Source organism: Eschscholzia californica, unplaced genomic scaffold, assembly GCF_041429995.1.
Source record: "Eschscholzia californica isolate CP2 unplaced genomic scaffold, dmEscCali1.0.p SCAF_3, whole genome shotgun sequence".
In the NCBI taxonomy this organism is placed as follows: domain Eukaryota; kingdom Viridiplantae; phylum Streptophyta; class Magnoliopsida; order Ranunculales; family Papaveraceae; genus Eschscholzia; species Eschscholzia californica.
The window spans coordinates 5,041,948-5,064,175 of NW_028238420.1; the positions used below are offsets into that span (position 1 = coordinate 5,041,948).

At 35.5% G+C, this 22,228-nt stretch overlaps 2 protein-coding genes and 1 pseudogene across 7 annotated transcripts in view; 2 read left to right on the plus strand and 1 right to left on the minus strand.

Annotated features, from left to right (window-relative positions):
• The window catches only part of LOC147547890 (nuclease), a 29,009-nt gene extending 8,773 nt beyond the window's left edge, over positions 1 to 20,236 (plus strand). For 2 of the 3 annotated variants that reach the window (XM_086666596.1, XM_086666597.1), the window contains one exon: positions 956 to 3,091. In XM_086666596.1, the coding sequence (XP_086522722.1) occupies positions 956 to 964 (9 nt within the window). In that variant the 3' untranslated portion in view covers positions 965 to 3,091. Of the gene's footprint in view, positions 1 to 955; positions 3,092 to 20,109 lie in introns of those variants that run through there. The other variant, XM_086666593.1, reaches the window with a different exon arrangement.
• On the plus strand, positions 240 to 19,257 carry LOC147547891 (pentatricopeptide repeat-containing protein At2g20540 pseudogene; annotated as a pseudogene). 3 transcript variants are annotated; one of them, XR_015237043.1, is made up of 4 exons: positions 423 to 3,030; positions 18,532 to 18,840; positions 18,936 to 19,072; positions 19,197 to 19,257. The product of XR_015237043.1 is annotated as a pentatricopeptide repeat-containing protein At2g20540 pseudogene, transcript variant X2 (transcript). The 3 variants fall into 3 exon arrangements; XR_015237044.1 differs by lacking the exon at positions 18,532 to 18,840 and adding an exon at positions 17,451 to 17,530 and having other exon boundaries at positions 423 to 2,977; positions 18,852 to 19,257; XR_015237042.1 differs by lacking the exons at positions 18,532 to 18,840; positions 18,936 to 19,072; positions 19,197 to 19,257 and adding an exon at positions 240 to 378 and having other exon boundaries at positions 515 to 3,091.
• Positions 19,168 to 22,169, minus strand: LOC147547892 (Pentatricopeptide repeat (PPR) superfamily protein). Its single transcript, XM_086666590.1, has 2 exons — positions 21,972 to 22,169; positions 19,168 to 21,859 (listed from the first exon to the last, which is right to left on the minus strand). Exon 2 carries the CDS (start codon positions 21,542 to 21,544, stop codon positions 19,643 to 19,645), a length of 1,902 nt encoding a protein of 633 aa, XP_086522716.1. The 5' UTR covers positions 21,545 to 21,859; positions 21,972 to 22,169; the 3' UTR covers positions 19,168 to 19,642.
• Positions 22,170 to 22,228: the final 59 nt, after the last annotated feature.

The following is a 22,228-nucleotide window of genomic DNA, read 5'->3' on the forward strand; positions in this document are numbered from 1 at the left end:
CCACCTCTCTCGCACTCCCTACTGAAAAATTTCTATCTATAGTCACCCACATGGAGGATTGGTTTCTCTTGTCAAGAAGAAAGATATGATCGATCAACGTCGAGAAAACCGTTACCCATACCACCATCCTCGTCCCTGTTTCTCTGTTCTACTCTAACATGATAATATTAGATCTAAAAAACTTGAAGATCGCAAACTCTCTCTCTAGAACTAGTGGAGTAGTTAGGATTTTCCCCTCTAAACAGATGTTGTATCACTAAAAAGCTCGAAGTGTTAACAAGCGGTAATCCTATATATTATAACAGGTCGGTCGGTTACATGATGGATAAGTCCGGCCGTCTATTTCTATTGGGAGTTTGACAGAGATCGCATCCGACGGTTAGTTTATCTCTATAATAACTACTACCCACGTATTTTCTGTTAGGATTTACAACTTTCTTATGAGTTGGTTAATATCATCATCTTTATTCCTCATTGTTCTCTGTTTTTTCCATTTCTTGACGGTTCTTCTTAGGAATTTTGGTTTAAATGTCATTAGCCAACCGGGATGTGTCATGTCCCAAGTAGTTGGAAACGCAGTAATAGCTAAAGATGTCTCAAACCCAAAATTGCAATGGGGACTGGATTTCGAAAGTTTTACTTGATAACCACTACTGCCATTGTTGGGATACCTTGTCCTAAACTCTGATACTAATTGATTTAGTAGGCAATTTCTAAACCCCCACAAAGAATTTACTGACTATAAGAATTGGAGAAGAGAAAATGCAGTTACAGATATCAAATAAACACAGCGATGTCAATCTTAACTTAGCTTCGTCTCTTGTTTTAATGGCGGAAAGTTGTACTAATATGAAAAATCTCAAACGAATTCATGCATGTACAATAAGAAATGGCCTCCATCAACATATTCTCATTCTTGCAAAGATGTTTAGATTTGTTTCTGTTTCTCCTTCAGGTGATTTGAATTATGCCCACAAGTTGTTCGATCAAATGCCTCAACCAAATACCTTTTTTTACAATACCCTCATTAGAGGTTACTGTAAAAGTCAAAATTCTTCAGAATCAATTTGTTTGTTCAATCAAATGAGACGAAATTATGTCGACCCAGATGGGTTTACCTTCACATTTCTTCTTAAAGCTCGTTCAAAAATGGGTTCTTCACTCATGGCAGAAAATGAGATTCATGGACAAGTTTTGAAATTAGGGTTTTGTTCTCATTTGTTTGTTCAGAATGCATTAATTCATTTGTATGCAACTAAGGGTATTTCAGTTGAAGCTCATAAAGTTTTTGAAGAGACAGTAAATCCAGATGTTGTTTCCTGGTCAGGATTGTTAACTTGTCATCTGAAAACTGGTGAATTAGATAAAGCACGTATCGTGTTTGATAAAATGCCTGAAAAAGATGTAGTTTCTTGGACTGCTATTATTGCTGGGTATTCACAAGCTAAACGTTCAAAGGAAGCACTAGAATTGTTTGGGCAAATGCGGAATTCCAATATCCGACCAGATGAAGTCACGATGGTTAGTGTAATATCGGCTTGTACAAATTTGGGAGACTTTGAAGCAGGATTAAGTGTTCATTCTTACATTGATGAAAATGGATTCGGTTGGATGATTTCTCTTTGCAATGCTCTGATAGACATGTACGCGAAATGTGGGTGTGTGGAAAGAGCGAAAAATGTTTTTGACAAGATGGAGAGAAGAAGCTTGATCACTTGGAACTCAATCATTTCGGCTTGTGCAAATCACGGGAACGTTGAAGAAGCAACCGAACTCTTTAATGAAATGGTTCATTGTAAGATTTCCCCAGACGGTGTAACATTTTTAGCCTTGTTAACAGCATTCACCCACAAGGGTATGGTCGAAGAGGGTATTAGGTTGTTTGATAGTATGAAAAACGAGTATAAAATCAAACCTGGAATTGAGCACTATGGGTGCATGGTTGATATGTTAGGAAGGGCAGGAAGGTTAGAAGAAGCTTATGAATTGATAATGAACATGCCTATTCCGTGTAACGATATCGTTTGGGGAGCATTACTTGGTGCTTGCAGGATTCATGGAGATATTGATATGAGTGAAAGGATAGTGAAAAAACTTTTGGAGTTGAAACCAGATGAAGGAGGTTACTACATTTTGCTATGTGATATTTATGTAGCTGCAGGTCGAAGAGCGGAAGCTATAGAGATGAGAAAACTAATGGAAAACAAAGGAGCGAAGAAGAATCCAGGTTGCAGTTGGGTTGGGGGTTAACCTTAAGCGACACTCTCATTAACGAAGAAAAGATAAGAGAGCATCAGATGAAACTAGAACTCAAACCACTCCTTCAAATTGAGGACCTTATTGATTGGTCTGAGAGATGATCTTCTCTCCGGAATTCTTGAGTACTGCTGAAACTTATTTTCTTTGCCAGCGAAAAACAGTCCTACCAAATCCATTCTAAGTTTGGATTTTGATATGAAAATTATGTTATTCTGAATTATGAGAGATGGAAAGATTGGACTACCAGGGGCAGAGTCGAAGATCATGTCAAAATTCAATTTCCTAAGTAAAAGATAAACAGATTAAGGTACAATTTTCTGTTTCTTCCTATCAATGTTTCGCAGAAACGCTCGAAGAATTTGCAGTCGACGATCATATTCTTTGTGCAAATAAGAATTAATCTGTTAATATCATTCATCAAAGGATTTCATTTCTCTTATCAACAATGATGGAAATGGCGGAAAAAACAAGGCCGTTTTGCAGCTTTCTTCTTCTTCAAAACTGCAAGTTGGCTTTGGAGTTAATACAAAGTTTCTTAACCAAGCTAGCCACCACGATTAAGCAATTTTGTCGACCCATCCCCTGGTCTATACTAAGTTCTTGATGACTGTGACCGTCATGCTCAAAAGTTGCTTATGGAATTTGATGGTAGTTCTGAATGGAGCCCTGCTGTTACCAGAAATAATGGATTCTTCGATCCACCAACCATTCGACTACAGTGAGTTCTCTACCTTTTCCACTTGTTCTGATACGGAAAAGGATGGAAAGATTGTATTATCCGGGGCAGAGTTACAACACTATAATGCAAATTTCCTAGTTGTCTCGATTCCAATACTGAAATATGTCTGGGACAAGAAAGTCGTCTCCTTTAGGCTTTAGGTCCGTGCTCAGGTAAAGAGTAACCATTGACGCCCTAAACATCACTATCCGAAACAAAGTTCATTGTAGACATTTTCTATAGTGTCTGCCTATGTCTCGGCCAAAAGTGATTGAGGGTATATAGCGGCACAACTCGGCCAAAATGGCTGAGGGGTCGGGGTTGCAGGTGTCATGCCACTTCTCTGTCAAATTCAGCGAGAGGGTCGGTCGCGCAGCAGATACCCAGTCGTGCGCCAGGCCGAGCCGCGCATGGCTTTGGCCCTTTTGATGCGTCCAGTCGGGCTTAAGCACCGCCTAAGCGGCCGAAATATGGAGTCCCTTCCGGTTAGGACTCCAGATAACACAAGGAGTCCTTAGCGGTGCGATTCCTCCCACAACCTATGGATATCCCTTAATGGTGAGAGAGAAAAGAAGAGAAAGAGGTAAGTAGAGATTCAAAGTTCTTATTCCTTAAGTCGGTGGCCATCATAAGGAGATCAAAAGAAACGTTGTCTCCATGCTCGTGTTCTGGCTAACATTTAACGGTGATCACCGATCCATGTTCATGTGTTTTGTGTAGTGATGCTTAAAAGGCCGGGTCGGGCCGGCCCGGCCCGGGTCTGTCCAGGCCGGGCCAGTAACCGGGCCGGGCCTAGCCAACCCGGGTTGAAAATTTCCCGGGCCGGGCTCAACCCGGGTTGGTTATACAAGGGCCCAGCCCGGGACTGGGTATAGACCCAGGCCTGGCCGGGCCGGGTTGAATCCGGGCCGGGCCAGCCCGGATTTTCTATATTATATATTTTTTTTTAATATTTGAAAAACTAAAATTTAAATTAAAAAAAATACAAATTGATTGTTTATTTTGAATATAAAAAATTAAAACTTTAGAGACGATTTTCTATAAATAATGACATGATTTAGAAATGACTTTTGGAAAGATTTTAGGAATAGTTAATAGGATATAATTTTCATAAATAAGTATAGAAAAGATTTTTAGAAAGAGTTTTTTGAATTGATTTTAGAAATTACTTTGTGGAAATAATTAATAGAGGGTGACTTACATAAATAAATTAATAAGTTTAGAAAAGATTCTATGAAAAGATTTTTGGGGAATGATTTTAGAAATTATATTTTGAAACTAATTAGTAAAGGATGATTTATATAAATAGAAGATGATTTACATAAATAGGTTAACAAGTTTAAGAAAGATTTTTGAAAAGATTTCGTGAGAGTGATTTTAGAAGTTACGTTTTGGAAATTATATAGAGGATGATTTAAACAGATAAATTAACAAGTTAGGAAAGATTTTCGAAAATATTTTATGGAAATGAATATTTTAGGAACGATTTGTTGGATAGATCTTTTCGAAAAGGAATGTTTTCAAATTCTCTATGAAAATTTTAAAATAAGGCATGAAAAAAAAAAGAAAAAAAAAAAAAGAAGCAGGTTCTGACGGGCCTGGCCTTTATAACAACACTAGTTTTGTGTAGAGAAATTACAAGTGGGGTCCTTAAACTTCTTAGTAGCAATATATAGCTCAGGGTTTTCAACTTCTAACTTGGAGCATCTCCAAAGGGATACTCTAACAAACACTCTATAAATCTTAATTGATAATCCATTCTAAGTAGGATTTAATCGATTAATTGTAAATAAAGAAACAAGATGTAATTGATTAAAATGCAACTTGTTTTAATTAGGATTTATAATGATATTTTAAACTCAAAATGTATGTAGTTGGAATGACAGAAGTAGGTTCTCCCTGTCTTCATCTCTTATAACAATGTTTAACCAGTAGATCCTCATTCTCCTCTACTCTGCCAAATTTTCCTGTCTATCTCTCCCTCTTATATCACATCCAAAAGCTATGTCAAGATTGGAATTTCCCAATCATTCAGGTTTCTCCTCAACAGAATCTCCCAGGTATCATGATTCCAATTGAATTCACACCCTCAAATTTTGAATCAACCCAAAACTTGAATCAAAAGATCTTGGATTTGGCAGTTGCTTTTAAAGTGCCATCTAAAAAGTGTAAAACTTTTGGGTAATTTTAGAGAGACAAAGAGTTGGGTAATTTTAGAGATACAAAAGAGGGAAATGAAAGAGAGATGGTAGAACAATGTGAGTGAGAGATGAGTATTTCAACCTATAGGAGATGAGACTTGAGAGAAGTGAGATTGGAGCAGAGTGGCATTGAGACAATATTGAAAGGGCAATGGTAAATGACAGTATTACCCATACTATTTCCTTCTGATCAAGAAATATTTGGTACTTCACTTCCACTATTATGGGAACCTTCTTTCCTTTCCCGTAGGGTCGATGGAAGATTAGTCCAAAATAAAAATATATTAGGCTTAAGGTCCAAACTTAATACAAATAAGTAAAAAAAAAAAAAAATTATCTAATATTAAATGTATCATTACCGTGTTAATTATTTAAGGAATGTGTAGATAAGAGTAGGAATAGGTTTGTTTTATACGCAACACAAACTAAATTGCGTGAAATTAGACAGTAAAATGTATAGAGTTATTTATGTTTTGTGTAAAACAAGATAACGATGTAATGATTGGTTTAGTGAATCCAAAAAATGGTGTATGCAAAAATGATTTGTTTGGTGAATATAAAAAATTGTATTTTTTGGACTTTTGGCATGTTTTGCGTTTTTTTAAATGGATTACGTTCTACGTTAGTCATGTGATGAGCATGATAACCACCGAAATTAAACTATAAATGAAAGAGACATAAAGTCCAAGCACATCATAAAGAGGCCTAAAACCCTAACAAACTTATTATTTACACCCTTAATAACCCAAGTTTAACATCCATAGATTCCACCTCCTATTTTGTGTTAATATTAGACTTATTGTGCTATTGAGGCCCATATTTCTGACCTTTTGCCAAAAATTTCTAATGAATATAAGGTAGTTTTTTTTATAGATTTCTTAGACTTGAGTTCGATTGTAAATTGTTTAGTTTTGTTTTGACTTATCAGGATGCCTGATTTGAGTTATTTTCTGATACATTTAGTTTAGCAAGTCTGATTTAATGAATGAAAAAAGAAAAAAAAAAAAGAGACAAATATCACCAAGTATATATATTAAAAAAAGACTACAACTTTCAAGGAGGCCAGGCGCCCGACGCATAAGAAATGACACCAGAAACTTGAAAATTAACACAAAAGTATATAATCGAATGAGAGGAAAAAATTTCACGCGCATAAGTTGACCGAAAAGAATATCAAATCAAAGTCCTATATTACAATATTAGATTTGAAATCAGAAATGTTATCATTGTTCACCTGGAACATTCTCGGATTTTTCTTATTTGGTTGAACCATTGTTCACCCGGAACATCTCCCCGCTGCAATAGAAAAGTGAGGCAACTTTACTCTACCGTAACTTTTGCAATAAGACAAGAGAAAGGAAATCGAAAGATATTCTCCGAACTCTTGGTCTTGAAATTATTCGTATCGACACTGAACAATATTCATACAAGCTGCATGAAAATAAACGTACATAATATAGGTAAGAACTACAACGAATTAACGCATTAAGTTTGTGTACCGCCAAGATGACCTAGATAATAAAAATGAAATTGCGAAATGTAAAATCTTTCCTCAGTTAAAAAAATGGGAACGGTGTTGGTGATGTCAGAAAGTGGCTTCCCTGAAATCTTCCGGAAAATTGTTTTGAACTTTCGAGTTGATGTTCCTCCATGCCGCCGGTGAGAAGAGGGGGGCCGAAAGTACCTGCAAAGACAATCTAGCGCTCAAGTCACATCGGTGTTGCATGTTGTAAGCCAAATAATCGAAAGGTAAAAATGGGATCCTTTTCAAGGCAAACCTATATTGTTAATATAGGTGTGCACGACAGTGGTTAATCACTAGCTTAAAGGAGGTCATGTGGAAGAATCGTGAATAGAATCTTTTTATCGTACCAGATACAATCAAATCTCGGGATAAGGCAAACGAATCGGTGTTATCTAGCGTCTGAGTAGTCGACATTTTTTTCAGGCATAGCAGAGCTTAAAGTGCCGAGCATACTTCGGTGAGTTAAATAATTGAAGGGTAAGGATTGGATCTTTTTTAGACAAACTTGTGTTGTTTATATAGGTTTTCATGTTGGTGGTGAGTAACCTATTGAAATCAAGTGGCAGGCCAGGAATAGAATTTTTCCAATCATGGCGAATACGATCGTATCTCAAGATACAACAAGTACATATTCGGCGTTTTCTTGCCCCCACGTAACCTTTAGGCAAATCAGATGTCAAGGGGTCGAGCATACTTTGACAGACCTCCTTGATTTTTATCTCAAGGCAGAGCAAAGCTTAGGTTACGAAGTGGACTTAGATCCACCTTCTTATGTCATGGCAAACCTCTTTTTACTATTCTGTGACCATAGTTGGGTCAGATCCACCTCTACGCTTGCCTCTAAGCCAGGACATGGATCAGGTGGCTAGGAAACTCGTGTTGACTCTATGTTCATGTGGCAAAGCTCAAGTGCACCTCTCTGATAGCTGTGACAAGAGCTCGCTTTTGTGCCTATGGATTTCATACGTGTATTTCCAGGTACATCATTTGACTTTTTTGACTTGTCAAGGTTGACCAATACTTAGCTAAATAGGTGTTAGTGGTGGTTGTGTTGTCAAAGGATGGCTTCTCTTTATATGCAAACATCTATTTGGTATGTAATATTCTCTATATTGACCAAGGTGGTTGAGCACACCGGCACAAGTGTCTGCCTATGTCTCGGCCAAAAGTGATTGAGGGTATATAGCGGCACAACTCGGCCAAATGGCTGAGGGGTCGGGGTTGCAGGTGTCATGCCACTTCTCTGTCAAATTCAGCGAGAGAGTTGGTCGCGCAGCAGATACCCAGTCGTGTGCCAGGCCGAGCCGCGCATGGCTTTGGCCCTTTTGATACGTCCATTCGGGCTTAAGCACCGCCCCAAGCGGTCGAAATATGGAGTCCCTTCCGGTTAGGACTCCAGATAACACAAGGAGTCCTTAGCGGTGCGATTCCTCTCACAACCTATGGATATCCCTTAATGGTGAGAGAGAAAAGAAGAGAAAGAGGTAATTAGAGATTCAAAGTTCTTATTCCTTAAGTCGTGGCCATCATAAGGAGATCAAAAGAAAGGTTGTCTCCATGCTCGTGTTTTGGCTAACATTTGACGGTGATCACAGATCCATGTTCATGTGTTTTGTATAGAGAAATTACAAATGGGGTTCTTAAACTTCTTAGTAGCAATATATAGCTCGGGGTTTTCAACTTCTAACTTAGAGCATCTCCAATAGGACACTCTAACAAACACTCTATAAATTCTAATTGTCAAGTGTCAATAGAGATTCTCTTTCCAAAATGTTAATATAGAGACACTCTAATTTTTGTTGGTCTCCAATGGAGATCTCTAAAGTCTTTATACTTAACACACATGTCCATCTTTAATCGAATAGATCAAAAGTAGTTGAAAAGTAAAGTTTTCTATTGGTTGGAATTTTAAAGTAACATTTGGAGAGTCTTAAGTAGACACTCTCATTTTAGAGTTTCTCTCTCTAGACACTCTATAATAAATGTGTCCACCTCGTATTAGTGTGTCTAACAAAAGTCACGTGGCACTCTAACTGTTAGAGATTGAGTGTCCATTGGAGATGTTCTTACAAGAGGAATTGACTCAAACCTCTAACTTAAATTATCATTGATATGTGCATAAGATTTAGGCCAGTCTAATGCTAGAAATTTTGTTTCTAAAGTTCCACTTAGTGTACTAGATCGAATTGTAGCTTTGTACATCCTGTTAATTTTGGTTTGAAAATTGAGCATAAATAGAGTTGGTTTTGTGTTTGATTTGTTATCTCGCAACAATTTTTCGCAAGAACGAAATATAATCTTCATATATGTAAGGTAAAAATGTCTCAAATTTTTAGAAATGTATAGTTTTACCGTATAAAAAACATGGAAGATATTTTCCTCAAACGACCCTCAACGAGGGTTCGTCAAATTTCCCTTTCAAATCCAAGTCGGGTTAACCTCAAGCTTGGCCAAACAACTAATTATCGGGGTCACTAAATAGATGGATGTAAGGGTGGGAATCGGACGGGCAGTCTGCAGACAACCACTTTCCGGTCCAGGCAAAACAAACACATACCATCAATAACCACTCGAACAGTCGGCTAAACGAAATTTACTTGGGGGAAAATCGTGTCCATGACCTTTTTTTTTGCTGGACCAGCCAGATCGATTAGCGGGCAGCGGGTGCAATGCTTACATAACCAAAGATCTCAATTACTTAGACAAATTACATCCAATGTAACTTAAACTATTTAGTACATACATTTATAAACAAAATAAAAAAAATTAGAAATCGGGAAGTAAAATCATAAATATCATCAATTGGCCGATGTTTGGATTAGACATAGACATATTATGTCCATACTTTAAGTCGAAATCTTGACTCGCCATTATCTTGCCAATCGAATCGAGCGATCGACCTTCATAGCCTTCAAGACACAACTCTAATCATCTACACAATTGCCAAATCGAATATCGCTATTATCACAACCATCACAACAAAGTCATGGAGATCCAACACTGAAGTTTGATCTCCATAAGGCAAAAAATATATGAAATTACATATTCAAATAGTTCATAACTTCTTATCCACAAAAAAATAACATAACGATACAATAAGGAGCAGCCAGCAACACTACAACAAGCAAAGAGCAGCCAACAACACTCTATGAGTTAAGAACGGAAGATATGTATGTTGTTCTGCAAAAAAAAAAAAAAAAAAAGATAAAATAAGGTCAGTAAAACATAGTCGAAAACCCAAAAGAAAAATGATGAAACGAAAAAGAAAAAAAAATATACGCTTACTTTTGAATAATTCAGGATCTACACAAAAAGGGTTCCTTGATGGTCAACCAAAATCGAGAACCAACAAAGAAGAGTCAATGTATAACAAGAACAATAGAGGATTAGAGGTTTAGAACCGTAAAGATAATACAATAAAAAGTCAGAACGTAAGCAAGATACTGAAGAAGAAGAAGAAGAAGGAGAAGAAGATGAAAAATATTATAAAATAAACTATAATAATATACTGGCACTTAGCGGGTGTGAAATTATATACCTAAATAAATATATATTTACATAAATAAATAAATATATATATAGTTACATATTAATACACATATATTTATATATATATATATATATATATATATATATATATATATTTATCTATTAATACACAGATATTTATACATATATATAGATATTTATGCATATATATATTATTAACATTTTTTTACTAATGTCTTCCTTTGTCTAGCGTATAACAAGAACCAACATGGAAGAACTAATATGTAACAAGAACAATGGAGGACTAAAGTTTAGAATCGTAAAGACAATAAATAAAAGTCAGATTCTAAGAAAGATACTGAAGAAGAAGTTGAAAAAAAGTTTTTAAATAAATCAATGGACAAATAGAAACAAAATCAAAACCTAGTTAATAGTAACCTTCTAGTAGTGTTGAGTATAGGGGCAGAACTAAAATTTCCAAGTAGGAATGCGAAATTATATATCTAAATAAATATATATTTATAAATATGTATATATATATATATATTTAATTATATATATATTTAGTCATATATTTGTACACATATTTATTCACATATTACTTTTCTTTATATATTAATACACCTATATTTGTACATACTAGATTTCGGTAACTTTCTTTCTATTGTACTTTATTTTTCTTTGCTTGATTGTTATTTAATTTTAATTTTTTTATTTTAGACCGAGGACCTCATTTTCAAGAGGTTTATAAAACTTTTACTTTTAATGAGGAAACACCAAACATTGCGTTTCTTCTTCACCGACGTCCCTTGTTTTACAGCAAAACAAGAGCATTTCAATTTCTTTTTACATCAGTGGATGACCTAAACTACTGACCTAAACTACTGAAGAAGTATATTGGGGACTCAAAATCTTAAAAGGTCTTCGAACCTTAGGTGAGGAGAAGTATAAGAGCTAGCATGATCAGTTTTCTGATAATAATTATCCATTAAGAAATGCGGTCGAATCATTAAGATATATTTATATACTACATATATTTATTTTATATATTTATAAATATATATTTATTTATAAATATATATATATTTATAAAAAGAATATTCTTTTTTATTTACATTAATACGCATATATTTATACATATATTTGTTACATGCTACTCGACATATTGTGGTACAAGAGTTAAACCTTTCAACATTTATAAGAAAATTTTAATTTTATCTAAATTTAAGAAAACACTAACGTGCACCTTAAGGGACGTAACTAGATTTTAAGGAAGACTTATTTCAGTCTTTTACACATTTATTTATATATGGTTGAGATATTACAGACTTTTACTCTATGATTTTAATTAGACCAAAAGACTTTATTGGTGACCGCTTACAATTGCTCCTTTACAGACGTATACTCCATGTTTTAATTAGACCAAAATCGTTTACTAGTGACGGTTTACAATTGCTCCTTGAACTGCTCTCTCAATTTGAGAACTATAACTTCTACTTCTCCTCAACAAATATTGTTCATAAGATTGTTTGAATTTCCTATAGAGTGTTTTATTAATCTTCTCTTTGGTTAAATCACTTGTCATTTTGTGTCTGTCGTTTTGCATCTATAAATTTTAATTACCCCAAACGGGTAGCTCTTCTTTCTCACTTTTGTATACTTCTTTAAATTTCATTTCGAGGCGATATCTTCTTCCTCGTTTTACCTCATTGACTTGGAACAAGTTTCATTTAAAGAGAGTTTCATTCATAAGATCTCTCTCTAGAAAAATTACACTACTAGTGGGGAAGGGATCAACATCTTTTATAGTAGATTTAAGACCACACGTATATACTTCATCCTTACTGAATTTTTTTAGCATTCATATATATGCTTCATGCTTGCTGAATTTTGTTAGCATAGTTCCATCTCTGATGAATGAATGAGAAAACCTAGATCTAACACCACATATATATGATTCACGTTTGCTGAATTTTGTTAGCATATTTGCATTTCTGATGAAAGAATGAGAGAATTTATATCTAAGACGGCATATATATGTTGTTTGCTGAACTTTATAGCATAGTTTTATTTCTGATGAAAGAATGAGAAAATCTAGATCTAAGACCACATGTATATGCTACATCTTGCTGTATTTTCTTGCATTCATATATATGCTTAATGCTTGATAAATTTTATGGGACTAATAACTTATAGGGATTTGGTGCACTTTACTTCCATCCCTTGAAGTAAAAATCTCTTAACTTCTTTTTAACTTACAGAGGTGATGTGGGACTAAAAACTTCAAAAAGTTTGTGAAGTTCTCTATGGAAGTTTAGTCCCACAATGAACAACTAAGGAAGAATTCACATGTGTTGTGATTATATAAATTAAACACCACTCCTTAAATTATTTAAGTCATGTAATTATCTTAAATGTTTAAAGATTTGCTTCCCTATCATAATTTTCTTAAGGACATATTGCAGTTAATTAGCATTAAGTTGGATAATAGACCTGACTAAAATTGATTCGGGTAGATCACAGACTCCTAATTGTTGAAAGTGTGCTTTTAAACCAAATTTGAGTTTGGGCCTAATATGAAATGTGGGCTTGAGTAAAAGTTCTATAAAACTGGAAGGGGTAAAGAAGGAAAAAGACTCCTTAAATTAATTAAGGAGAGGTAGTAGAGTTTCTTATGGCTACTACTTGATTAAGCTTAGAGAGAGCAAGAACTAGGGCTTTCTTTGGAGAAAATTCCTTTGTGAAGAAATTTGAAGTAATCAATTGGTATGTATCTATAGCTATTATTTAATGTTTTTTAATGTGTTTTTCTTTGTTAATGAAAAGAACAACAACAACGACGTTAGTGTTTATGTTGAATGAAGATTTGTGATTGAAGGATAATTATTTGAGTATATGGTGTCAGATCCTTTATGTTATAGTTGTTATCTTATATTAAATCTCCAACACTAATATACGAGTAGGACAGCGGGTGAAGGACTTTGCTAGAGTCTCTTCTATTAAAACCCGCCTAAACGGGCAGAGTAAACCCACTGTAGCTCATTTTTGTCTATAGGCCTTTCGTGGCTCGGGTGGTCATCTTCGGGTCACCGGCACAGGACCGTGTTCCCGACCCAACCTAGAATTGTGTAATTACTATACACATTGCGATTTATACAGACCATAACTTTCCCTCTTTTGCTTTTCCTCCTTCACTCCTCAAATCTTTGTCTCTCTTAGAGTATCTCCAATGCAACACTCAAATCTTAAAAACTTTGAGAGCCACACCATATTTTTGAAGTTTTTTCTTACAAACTCTCTCCAATACAACACTCAATTTGGATCTCTAAGATGATGTGGAGAGATATCTAATTGTCCAACTTATCAATATTTGCGTTTGAACCAATAGAAGTTAAGTCTTCATATATTTTCAAAAGGGATATTTAGCGTTACGGTCAAAGAAAAATACTGAGATTAGCATTTGGGTAAAAAGTTGTTCGTTATAGGTATGGGTCAAAGACTAACTGTTAACCTAGTTGACTAGGGACCGTTGTTAACAACCGTTAGTTTGTGACCCAAATGCTATTGCCGACACTTTTTCATTAAACCTAACATTAACTTTACCTTTAATCATTGGAACATATACATTTTAAGGGAAATTGGTGAAAGATGTGTGGATTTTAGGGGTGTGCACATTTCGATGGAGAACTTGTCAGACGTAGAGTTGAGCCTAGTCCTAAGCTAGCTCTTCCACCATCGTTAGCTCTGCGAAAGACATGAACCCTGACCAACGAAACCGCAAGTAGAGTCATGGACACCGACGACCTACCGTTGATAGAAAGACAAGTTGTGTTAGCATATGTCACTACATTAGATCTACTGCTTAGCATAGGCTCCTTGAATGTATCAAGGAAATTGTTGTAAGAACTCGTCCGATGAGATTCTCAAAGGGTAACTATTGTAGGGTTATGGTGTCTCCTAGTGTTCTAAGCAGAATCTCAGACATCTAATGTCTAACACTAGTATCCCCAGGGTCTCATGCATAAACATAATATGAACTAAGTTAAATAGAGATTGTTACCTTAATCGCTATTTCACACAGACTTAAACGGTTGAATATAAGAACACCAAGAGCTCCAATTGTAGCTCCTCTATTTGAGACACCGAGTAATCAACTTGATCTCCCTCCACAAGTTTAGCTAGAGATTTAATGGTGGTTAGACGAAGAACACCTTCTTCTTTAGACTAGATAGATAATTGAGAACTATTCTCTCTTTTTTCTCTTTACTTGATGTTGTAGAGTTAAAAATCTCTTTGAGAATTTTCCACACCTAATTCTCTTCTAATAAGGCCCTTATATATAACCCAAAGTTAGAGTCCAACCCTAATCCTAAAAGACCAAAACAGAAGGAAATTTAGTATTTTCAAATATTAGAAACTAGTTTCTATTTTCTTCTCTCTCTTATGGTCGTCCAACTAATAGGCCTTAAATGGGCCTTAAGTTCCCTGACCCAAAATCCCTTTTTTCCAGCCTTTGTATTATCTTTGTCTTAATTAGCTTTTTTTTAGGTCTTTGGTCGAATAATATGTCTCATCCCTCTAGTCATATCTTCTGATCAAGTAGGCACTTTTCGGTGTAACCTGATGTAGGGTCTGAACGAAGTTAGCCGCGAATCACCTGATGATTCGACGATCGTAGTTGGTTTCTAGCTAAACACTACAATCCTTAAATTGTCCAACAAATTGTCATATCTAACAAATTATCCGCATTGCATCTTTGGTCGAATGAAATCTCCTTCATTGATGTGACGTGAAAATACCACATTTAGATCACTTAACTTCGATGTATGAGTTCCTTTCGAGTTTTATCTCTCATAATTTACGTGTTTTTCTTGTTAGGTAGTTTATTTAGATGAAGGAGTTTGATTCAAAATAAAACGAAGCATTTACATTTTCATCTCATGTGGAAGATATCGAAATTGAAGAGAAAGGGTATTTTGGACATTTAGTGAAAATCATAGCTCTAATGAATAGTGGAGTCAATGGTGAATCTGGCGGCAAAAAACGGAATTCGAAACAGAGTTCAGACGGGAAAGTTATGAAAGAAAGAAGTCGAGGGACATTTTGGTCTTTCTGAAAATTAGAGATGTAAAGAAATATAATGAAGGCACCTCTTAGGTTCTAAATGAAATTCAAAGTCAATCCCAAAGAAGAAGGAACAAATGGAGATTTTATGAGCACCCTGTAAGAGGCCAAGTCAAAATGGTCTTAAAGACCAAGTCAAGGTTGACTAGGTTTTGTATGGGGTGTAGAAAGAAAAGAGAAGTTGATTTTGGTGAAGTTTCTTCTCCATTAGTAAGTTCGAGGGTTTCGTCTAAAGGGAGGTCTTTGTGAGGGAGCTTTAGCCGAGAGCTAGAGAGAGAAAGAAGGTTTGAGAAGCGAAGAAGTGTGGGCCAAGCTTGGCTGGCCATCACTCCAGCTAGCCAAAGCTTTGGCCGGCACGAGACGCATCAGAACTATCGGAACAGCTAGAGCAGCAATTGTATTAAACGCTCGAGGAGAAAATTAAGTCTGTGTGATATTTGTGAAAAATATTTTTGAAAGTATGGAAAGTTTCACGATAAGAAAGACGGGTGTCATGAGAACAAAGAGAACATGCTCTAGAGAGCTTGTAGGGAAAAGAATCTCATATTTCGAGGCAATGGTAAAACAATTTTGCATCGAAAAGACGCAACGATTTGTGGATGCACATTAAGTGTAGAATAAAGCATGTTCCCTCTACAATTTGACATATTGAATTCAATGAGCATTTATGTTTTGAATTACATTTTAGTTTTGCTAGATTGGTCGATATGTTTATATTATGGCATTACAATTTACTTCTGAGATATTTGGTGTTATGGTCAACGTAAAGTACCGACATCAACATTTGGGCCTCAGATTAACCACTACTAAACAGACGCCCTTTATCTACGGACTCCTTCCGTAGTTGTTACCCCAATTTTCGTAGTAAAGATGTTTTGATACGACCCTCTTCTCGTAACTAATATTTTCGTCACAACAGGTTTTAGCTACAAACTGTTTTTTACGACCTAGTCCATAACTACAAGTTCAAACCTTTTGCAATGGCTTCCTCCGTAACTAGATGTTCAAAAATATTTGACCGTCAACTACTTATTTGTTATGGAATTGGTGGGAGCAAAAAAGTCATGTATAATTACTATTGAAAATTCATTAGCTACAGAAGCGTCTGTAGCAAAAACATGACCATTTTAAATCCTAATTTATGTTCGCATTCATTAATCGTGACCCTGTTAACCTGCATCTATTCATATATATAACTAAAAGACATACAATAACATGTCAATAATCTGTTTCATCCATTCAATCATCAAATCCTTCGTGCATATACCAAAGTAAAAATCTATGAAATCAAATTTACCAAAATATGAACGTAATATATCGAGTAAACAATCCAAACTATAACGTCAACATATTAAAAAGTTCAATGTACTATACATTAACAAAAAGAATCTCGTACGAGGGTTCACTTCTCCTACTTTTCCTGTAACAAGAGATATAATATATTATTAGAATCTAATGAGAAACAATGGTACTTTGATAAAATAAAAAATGTAATCATATTTTTTCAATAAAATGTAACATCACGATTCGAAAATCCTAGCAAACTATGTATAGAACTATTTACAAAGCCTTGAGTATGATACCCTAACCATTCGTTACAAGATTCAATGAAAAGCATCTAAAATGTAAGCAACCTAACAATGAGTAAGTAAATGCGTAAAGTTATAACTGGTGGATACCAAAACATCAATTACGATAAAAGGTGAAAGCCAATTGCATAATATAGTTTAATATAACGAATAGCAAACTGCATCATATTTACGTCATTCTATAGAGCTAAGTTGCAGTACTTTTCATCTAAGTGCTCTTGTGGGTGGTTGTTACAAATATTATCTGTCATTGCTCAATCTGAATGGTATCTTCTTGGTTATGTGAAAGTAAAACATGTGCAGATCTCGTACTTAAAACCGTCTCGATTTCATATATGGCAGTTGTTCGGTATGTTATTTCTTATATTATATATGCAAACATCAGAATTGAAGGAATAATAAAGCAAGTGTATGCATACAATTGCAGTGTGGTTCATGCTTTTCCCAAATAAGATATAGTTTTGCTTTCAATTTTATATCCACATTTTTTTCGTATAAGCATTGTTTCCACATTGTTGTTTCTCATATACTACTAACTGTGTTAGGTCCACACAAGATCCAGGGAATTGGTGTTTGTTTCATTCGTGGCATCCTTGATGTTGGTCTCAGCGACGAAGTTGTTCAAGTAAGCTTCATAGGTTCTTTATTAAACTTTTTACTGTGCTGGATATGGTTGTCAATGGGTATAGTTTAAATGACTCCCTAATATGATAGATACTCTAAAACTACTGAAACATTATCTACCACATCCATTAGTGCACATAATATATAGTTTAACACATTGATGGAGATACTGAGACATACGGAAAATTCAAAATATGTAAGAAAGTAAACTAGAAGACCTACCAACGCATAGTCTCGTAACTTTCTGATATAATAATATCATCCTCATCATTGTGCAGAGTTATACAATGAAGTACCATATAGAATAAAAAATGCTTAGAAACATAATATTCATAATAAATACTGAAAGAACAAAGTTGGCACTTCTAGTAGTAATTACAAAAGTGAGTAATTGCATTTCTAATAATATGTTAGGAAGAGCAGGAAGGTTGGAAGAAGCTTATGAATTGATAATGAACATGCCTATTCCGTATAGCGATATCATTTGGGAAGCATTACTTTGTGCAATGCGAAGGAGATGTCCTTCGACCATCATATTCTGTGTAAGGACATCTCCTTCACTGATGTTTCGCAGAAACGCTCGAAGAATTTGCAGTCGACGATCATATTCTTTGTGCAAATAAGAATTAATCTGTTAATATCATTCATCAAAGGATTTCATTTCTCTAATCAACATTCAACAATGATGGAAATGGCGGAAAAAACAAGGCCATTTTGTAGCTTTCTTCTTCTTCAAAACTGCAAGTTGGGTTTGGAGTTAATACAAAGTTTCTTGACCAAGCTAGCCACCACGGTTGAGCAATTTTGTCGACCCATCCCCTGGTCTATACTAAGTTCTTGATGACTGTGACCGTCATGCTCAAAAGTTGCTTATGGAATTCGACGGTAGTTCTGAATGGAGCCCTGCTGTTACCAGAAAGAATGGATTCTATAATCCAACCATTCGACTACAGTGGGTTCTCTACCTTTTCCACTTGTTCTGATGCGGAAAAGGATGGAAAGATTGTACTATCTGGGGCCTGAGTTACGACACTAGAATACAAAATTCCTAGTTGTCTCGATTCCAGTACTGAAATATGTCTGGGACAAGAAAGTCGTCTCCTTTAGGCTTTAGGTCCGCGCTCAGGTAAAGAGTAACCATTGACGCCCTAAACATCACTATCCGAAACAAAGTTCGTTATAGACATTTTCTATAGAAATTTTTTATGGTAGTAAAATTTTGCTGAGTGCAATCATGTTTTTGTTATTTACAGTAACACTAATTTGTTAGTCTGGAATTGGTTTACGGAGCTGAATTTGTTCTTTCATTTTGTTATCTACAGCATACCAACTGGGGATATTTCTGTTTACTCTTCCGTGGTATACCAGAATGAAGCTTCAGGTATTCCTCAGAGGCTCGCTTTTAGGAGACTTGATGCAACTGAACTCTGACTCATTGTTCACTCTATAAGAACATTCATTCATGCATTTTTTTCATTGGATGTATATATTAGCAGTTTGGAATGACAGAAGCAGGTTCTAAGTAGGATTTAATCGATTAATTGCAAATAAAGAAACAAGATGTAATTGATTAAAACTTGATAATCCATTCTAAGTAGGATTTAATCGATTAATTGCAAATAAAGAAACAAGATGTAATTGATTAAAATGCAACTTGTTTTGATTAGGATTTATAATGATATTTTAAACTCAAAATGTATGTAGTTGGAATGACAGAAGCAGGTTCTTTCTCTCTCTCTCTCTTCATCTTACTACTACTTTTTTTGAAACTTTAAATTGATATTAGAGAGAGAAAAAAAATGTACATGAGGTTTAAAAAGAATTAATGAAATATGTTACATCATCAAATCCTCCCATTTAAGCACAAAATCACTATAAGACTTATCCATCGCCCGACATGTCTGCGTGTTCCAATGATGTTGAGCCAGAGCGTAGTTTTTTCCAAAGCAAATCTCCATCCCTTTACTTCATCTTACTACTACTGATTTACATATTTGCCTTTGTGTCTTCATTAGTCCATGACCCTTTTGCAAAATAATATGAAGTCATGCGTTGTCACAAAACCAAGTACTTATCTGTGACCATTTCGCAAGATAAACCTTATATATACAACTCACCAAAAGTCTTTACACGAACAAGAACCTTGTTTGAAACAATGAAATCGGCTGCGATCCCTAATGACAATCTCGCGATCGTAAATATTTGAGATGAGCTTAACTGCAGAATGACAATCATTACATATTCTAAGGTTCTTAAATATATGGAGAGACACACCAGGTTTTGTGCTTATTAGTCCAAATGAGATTGCTAGCTTCTCACTGTGATAAAACAGAGCCTGTTCTCTCTCTTCTTCACTGTCGATCCCAATTTCAGACCCAGAAAGCATCTGAGAAACAGTGTTTGGGATATAACCAGCAGATCGTAATCGTCTAATCATCTCATCCAACTTAAAGTAAACATCTTGAATTCGAGGATGAGACTTATCTCCTGCACTGAACTGATGAACTTCGCCATTAATGTGAATTGAACTCATGCCAGGTATCTTTCTAATTCCCCTATCTTTCAGAACTCGACGAAGAGAATTCGCGTTTTCTTGTTTTCCAGCTAATGCATACATGTTAGAAAGCAAAATATGGTACTCAGTGTTAAGAGGATTAATCTGAATCAGTTCTTGGAGAAGCTTTTCCCCGAGATGAAGTTTTCCATGTAACCCACATGAAGCTAAGAGAGATCCAAGTACAACTTCATTAGGCCTAATTGGCATTTCTCTTACTAAAATCTCAGCTTCTTCAATTCGACCAGCTCGACCCAATAGGTCCACCATACAAGCATAATGCTCAATTTTCGGCCTTATGTTGCAAATCTTTTCAAGATCTCGAAAATAATGGCAGCCTTGGTCAACAAGTCCCGAATGACTACAAGAATTCAAGACCGAAACAAATGTGATATCGTCTGGTCTAACTTCATTAATCATCTCAGAAAACAATCTTAAAACGGCACTACCTTCTCCATGCATCGAAAGCCCACTAAGCATAGCATTCCAAGCCACAACATTCCGATTTGACATATTCTCGAAAACTTTACAAGCTCTATCTACTCTCCCACATTTAGAGTACATATCAATCAACGCCGTCCCAACCATTAAATGCATATCCTTTTCCATCATCTTTACAACATAAACATGAATCCATCTACCCATAAATAAATCCCCTGTTTGTGAACACGCCGACAAAATAGAACAAAGTGTCACATTGTTTAGCTCCAAACCATGAGACAAAACCATAAGACTAAGAATATTAAAAGCTTCCTTGGGTAGTCCATTTTCAATGTAACCAACAATTATAACAGTCCAAGCAACCTCGTTTCTCTCAGGCATTTCATCAAATAACTTTCTCCCGTTTTTGACACCTTCCCATTTAATCACACCAGTTAGAATAATAGTCCAAGAAACAACACTTGGGTAATTCGTCTCATCAAATAAAACCCTAGCATCTCTCATTTGACCACATTTAACATATAAATCCATAGCTGCATTGCTCACAGTAACAGTAAAAGGTAATCCTTCTTTAATCATACAAACATGTCCTTGAGAACCTAAAACTAAATCACCCAGACGAGAACAAGCATTGAAGAGACAAACAAAGGTTACCTCATCAGGTCTAATACCTTCTTGTTCACGCATGAGAAGAAAGAGATTTAGGGCATCAGTTGGTAGACCATTACGAGTGTAACAGGACATTAAAGTAGTCCAATCAATGGTGTCTTTGTGTGAATTGGGAATTTCATCGAACACCTTGCGTGCAGATGAGGATTGACCACACAAAGAGTAGAGATGAAGAAGGGCATTGTGAAGGAAGGAATTTGGGGAAGCTGAAATGCCATTCTTGAAGAGAGTGGCATGGAGTTTTGTTCCTTGGGTGAGAGAAGTTGATTTGGCATGGATACGTAGAAGGGATCGGTAGTAGTGAGAGAGTGAAGAAGAAGAAGAAGATTGTTGATTGGTTGGCCATCTCATCTCATTCTTATATTCCAATTTCTAGTTAGTTGCTCTCTTTCTAGTCCAATTGCTTTTGCTTCATAAAATTGAATGTATGTTGGTGAAGTGGCACAATGTCACTATATTTTTCTAATTATATGTGACCCAAATGAAATGCAATTAACAAGAATCACAATCGAACCATACCCAAACCTAATGAGTTGATTTGCTATATTATTTTCCCTTTGAATTGTTAATCAACAGAAAAGATCGAGACCCTATCGCTAACAACTCTTGGTTGGAGTGATAAGAGGTATAATCTTCCACCTGGAGGTCAAGGGTTCGAGGCACACGCTGAACAATTCAAACAAATAAATCAAGACCCTATCAACACTCTTCGTGATCGAAAAATACTAAGATATAGCAACAGAAAATGTTAAATGGTGAAAAAAAAAATTTGACTTACTCGGGTAAAAGAATGGTCTAAATCTCCGTAAAATTTTGAATTTTTTAATCTTTTAGTGAACGTGAATCATCAAGTCATAAATCGAGTCAAATTTTTGTCATTGCAGCACTTTCCACTTGCAAATAACTGAGAATCACATCCCTCCGCCCGTCAAAGATGGACAGAGTGAAACCATATACATGGTGAAGAAAATGACTCAATGTGTAATTGAGTCATTTTGTGTGCTTTAGTCACTCCGTATGGGGTTGAAATGTAAA

Excerpts from the sequence above, each read along its gene's own strand:
- LOC147547892 (XM_086666590.1), bottom strand. The coding sequence starts at position 21,544 with ATGAGATGGCCAACCAATCAACAATCTTCTTCTTCTTCTTCACTCTCT.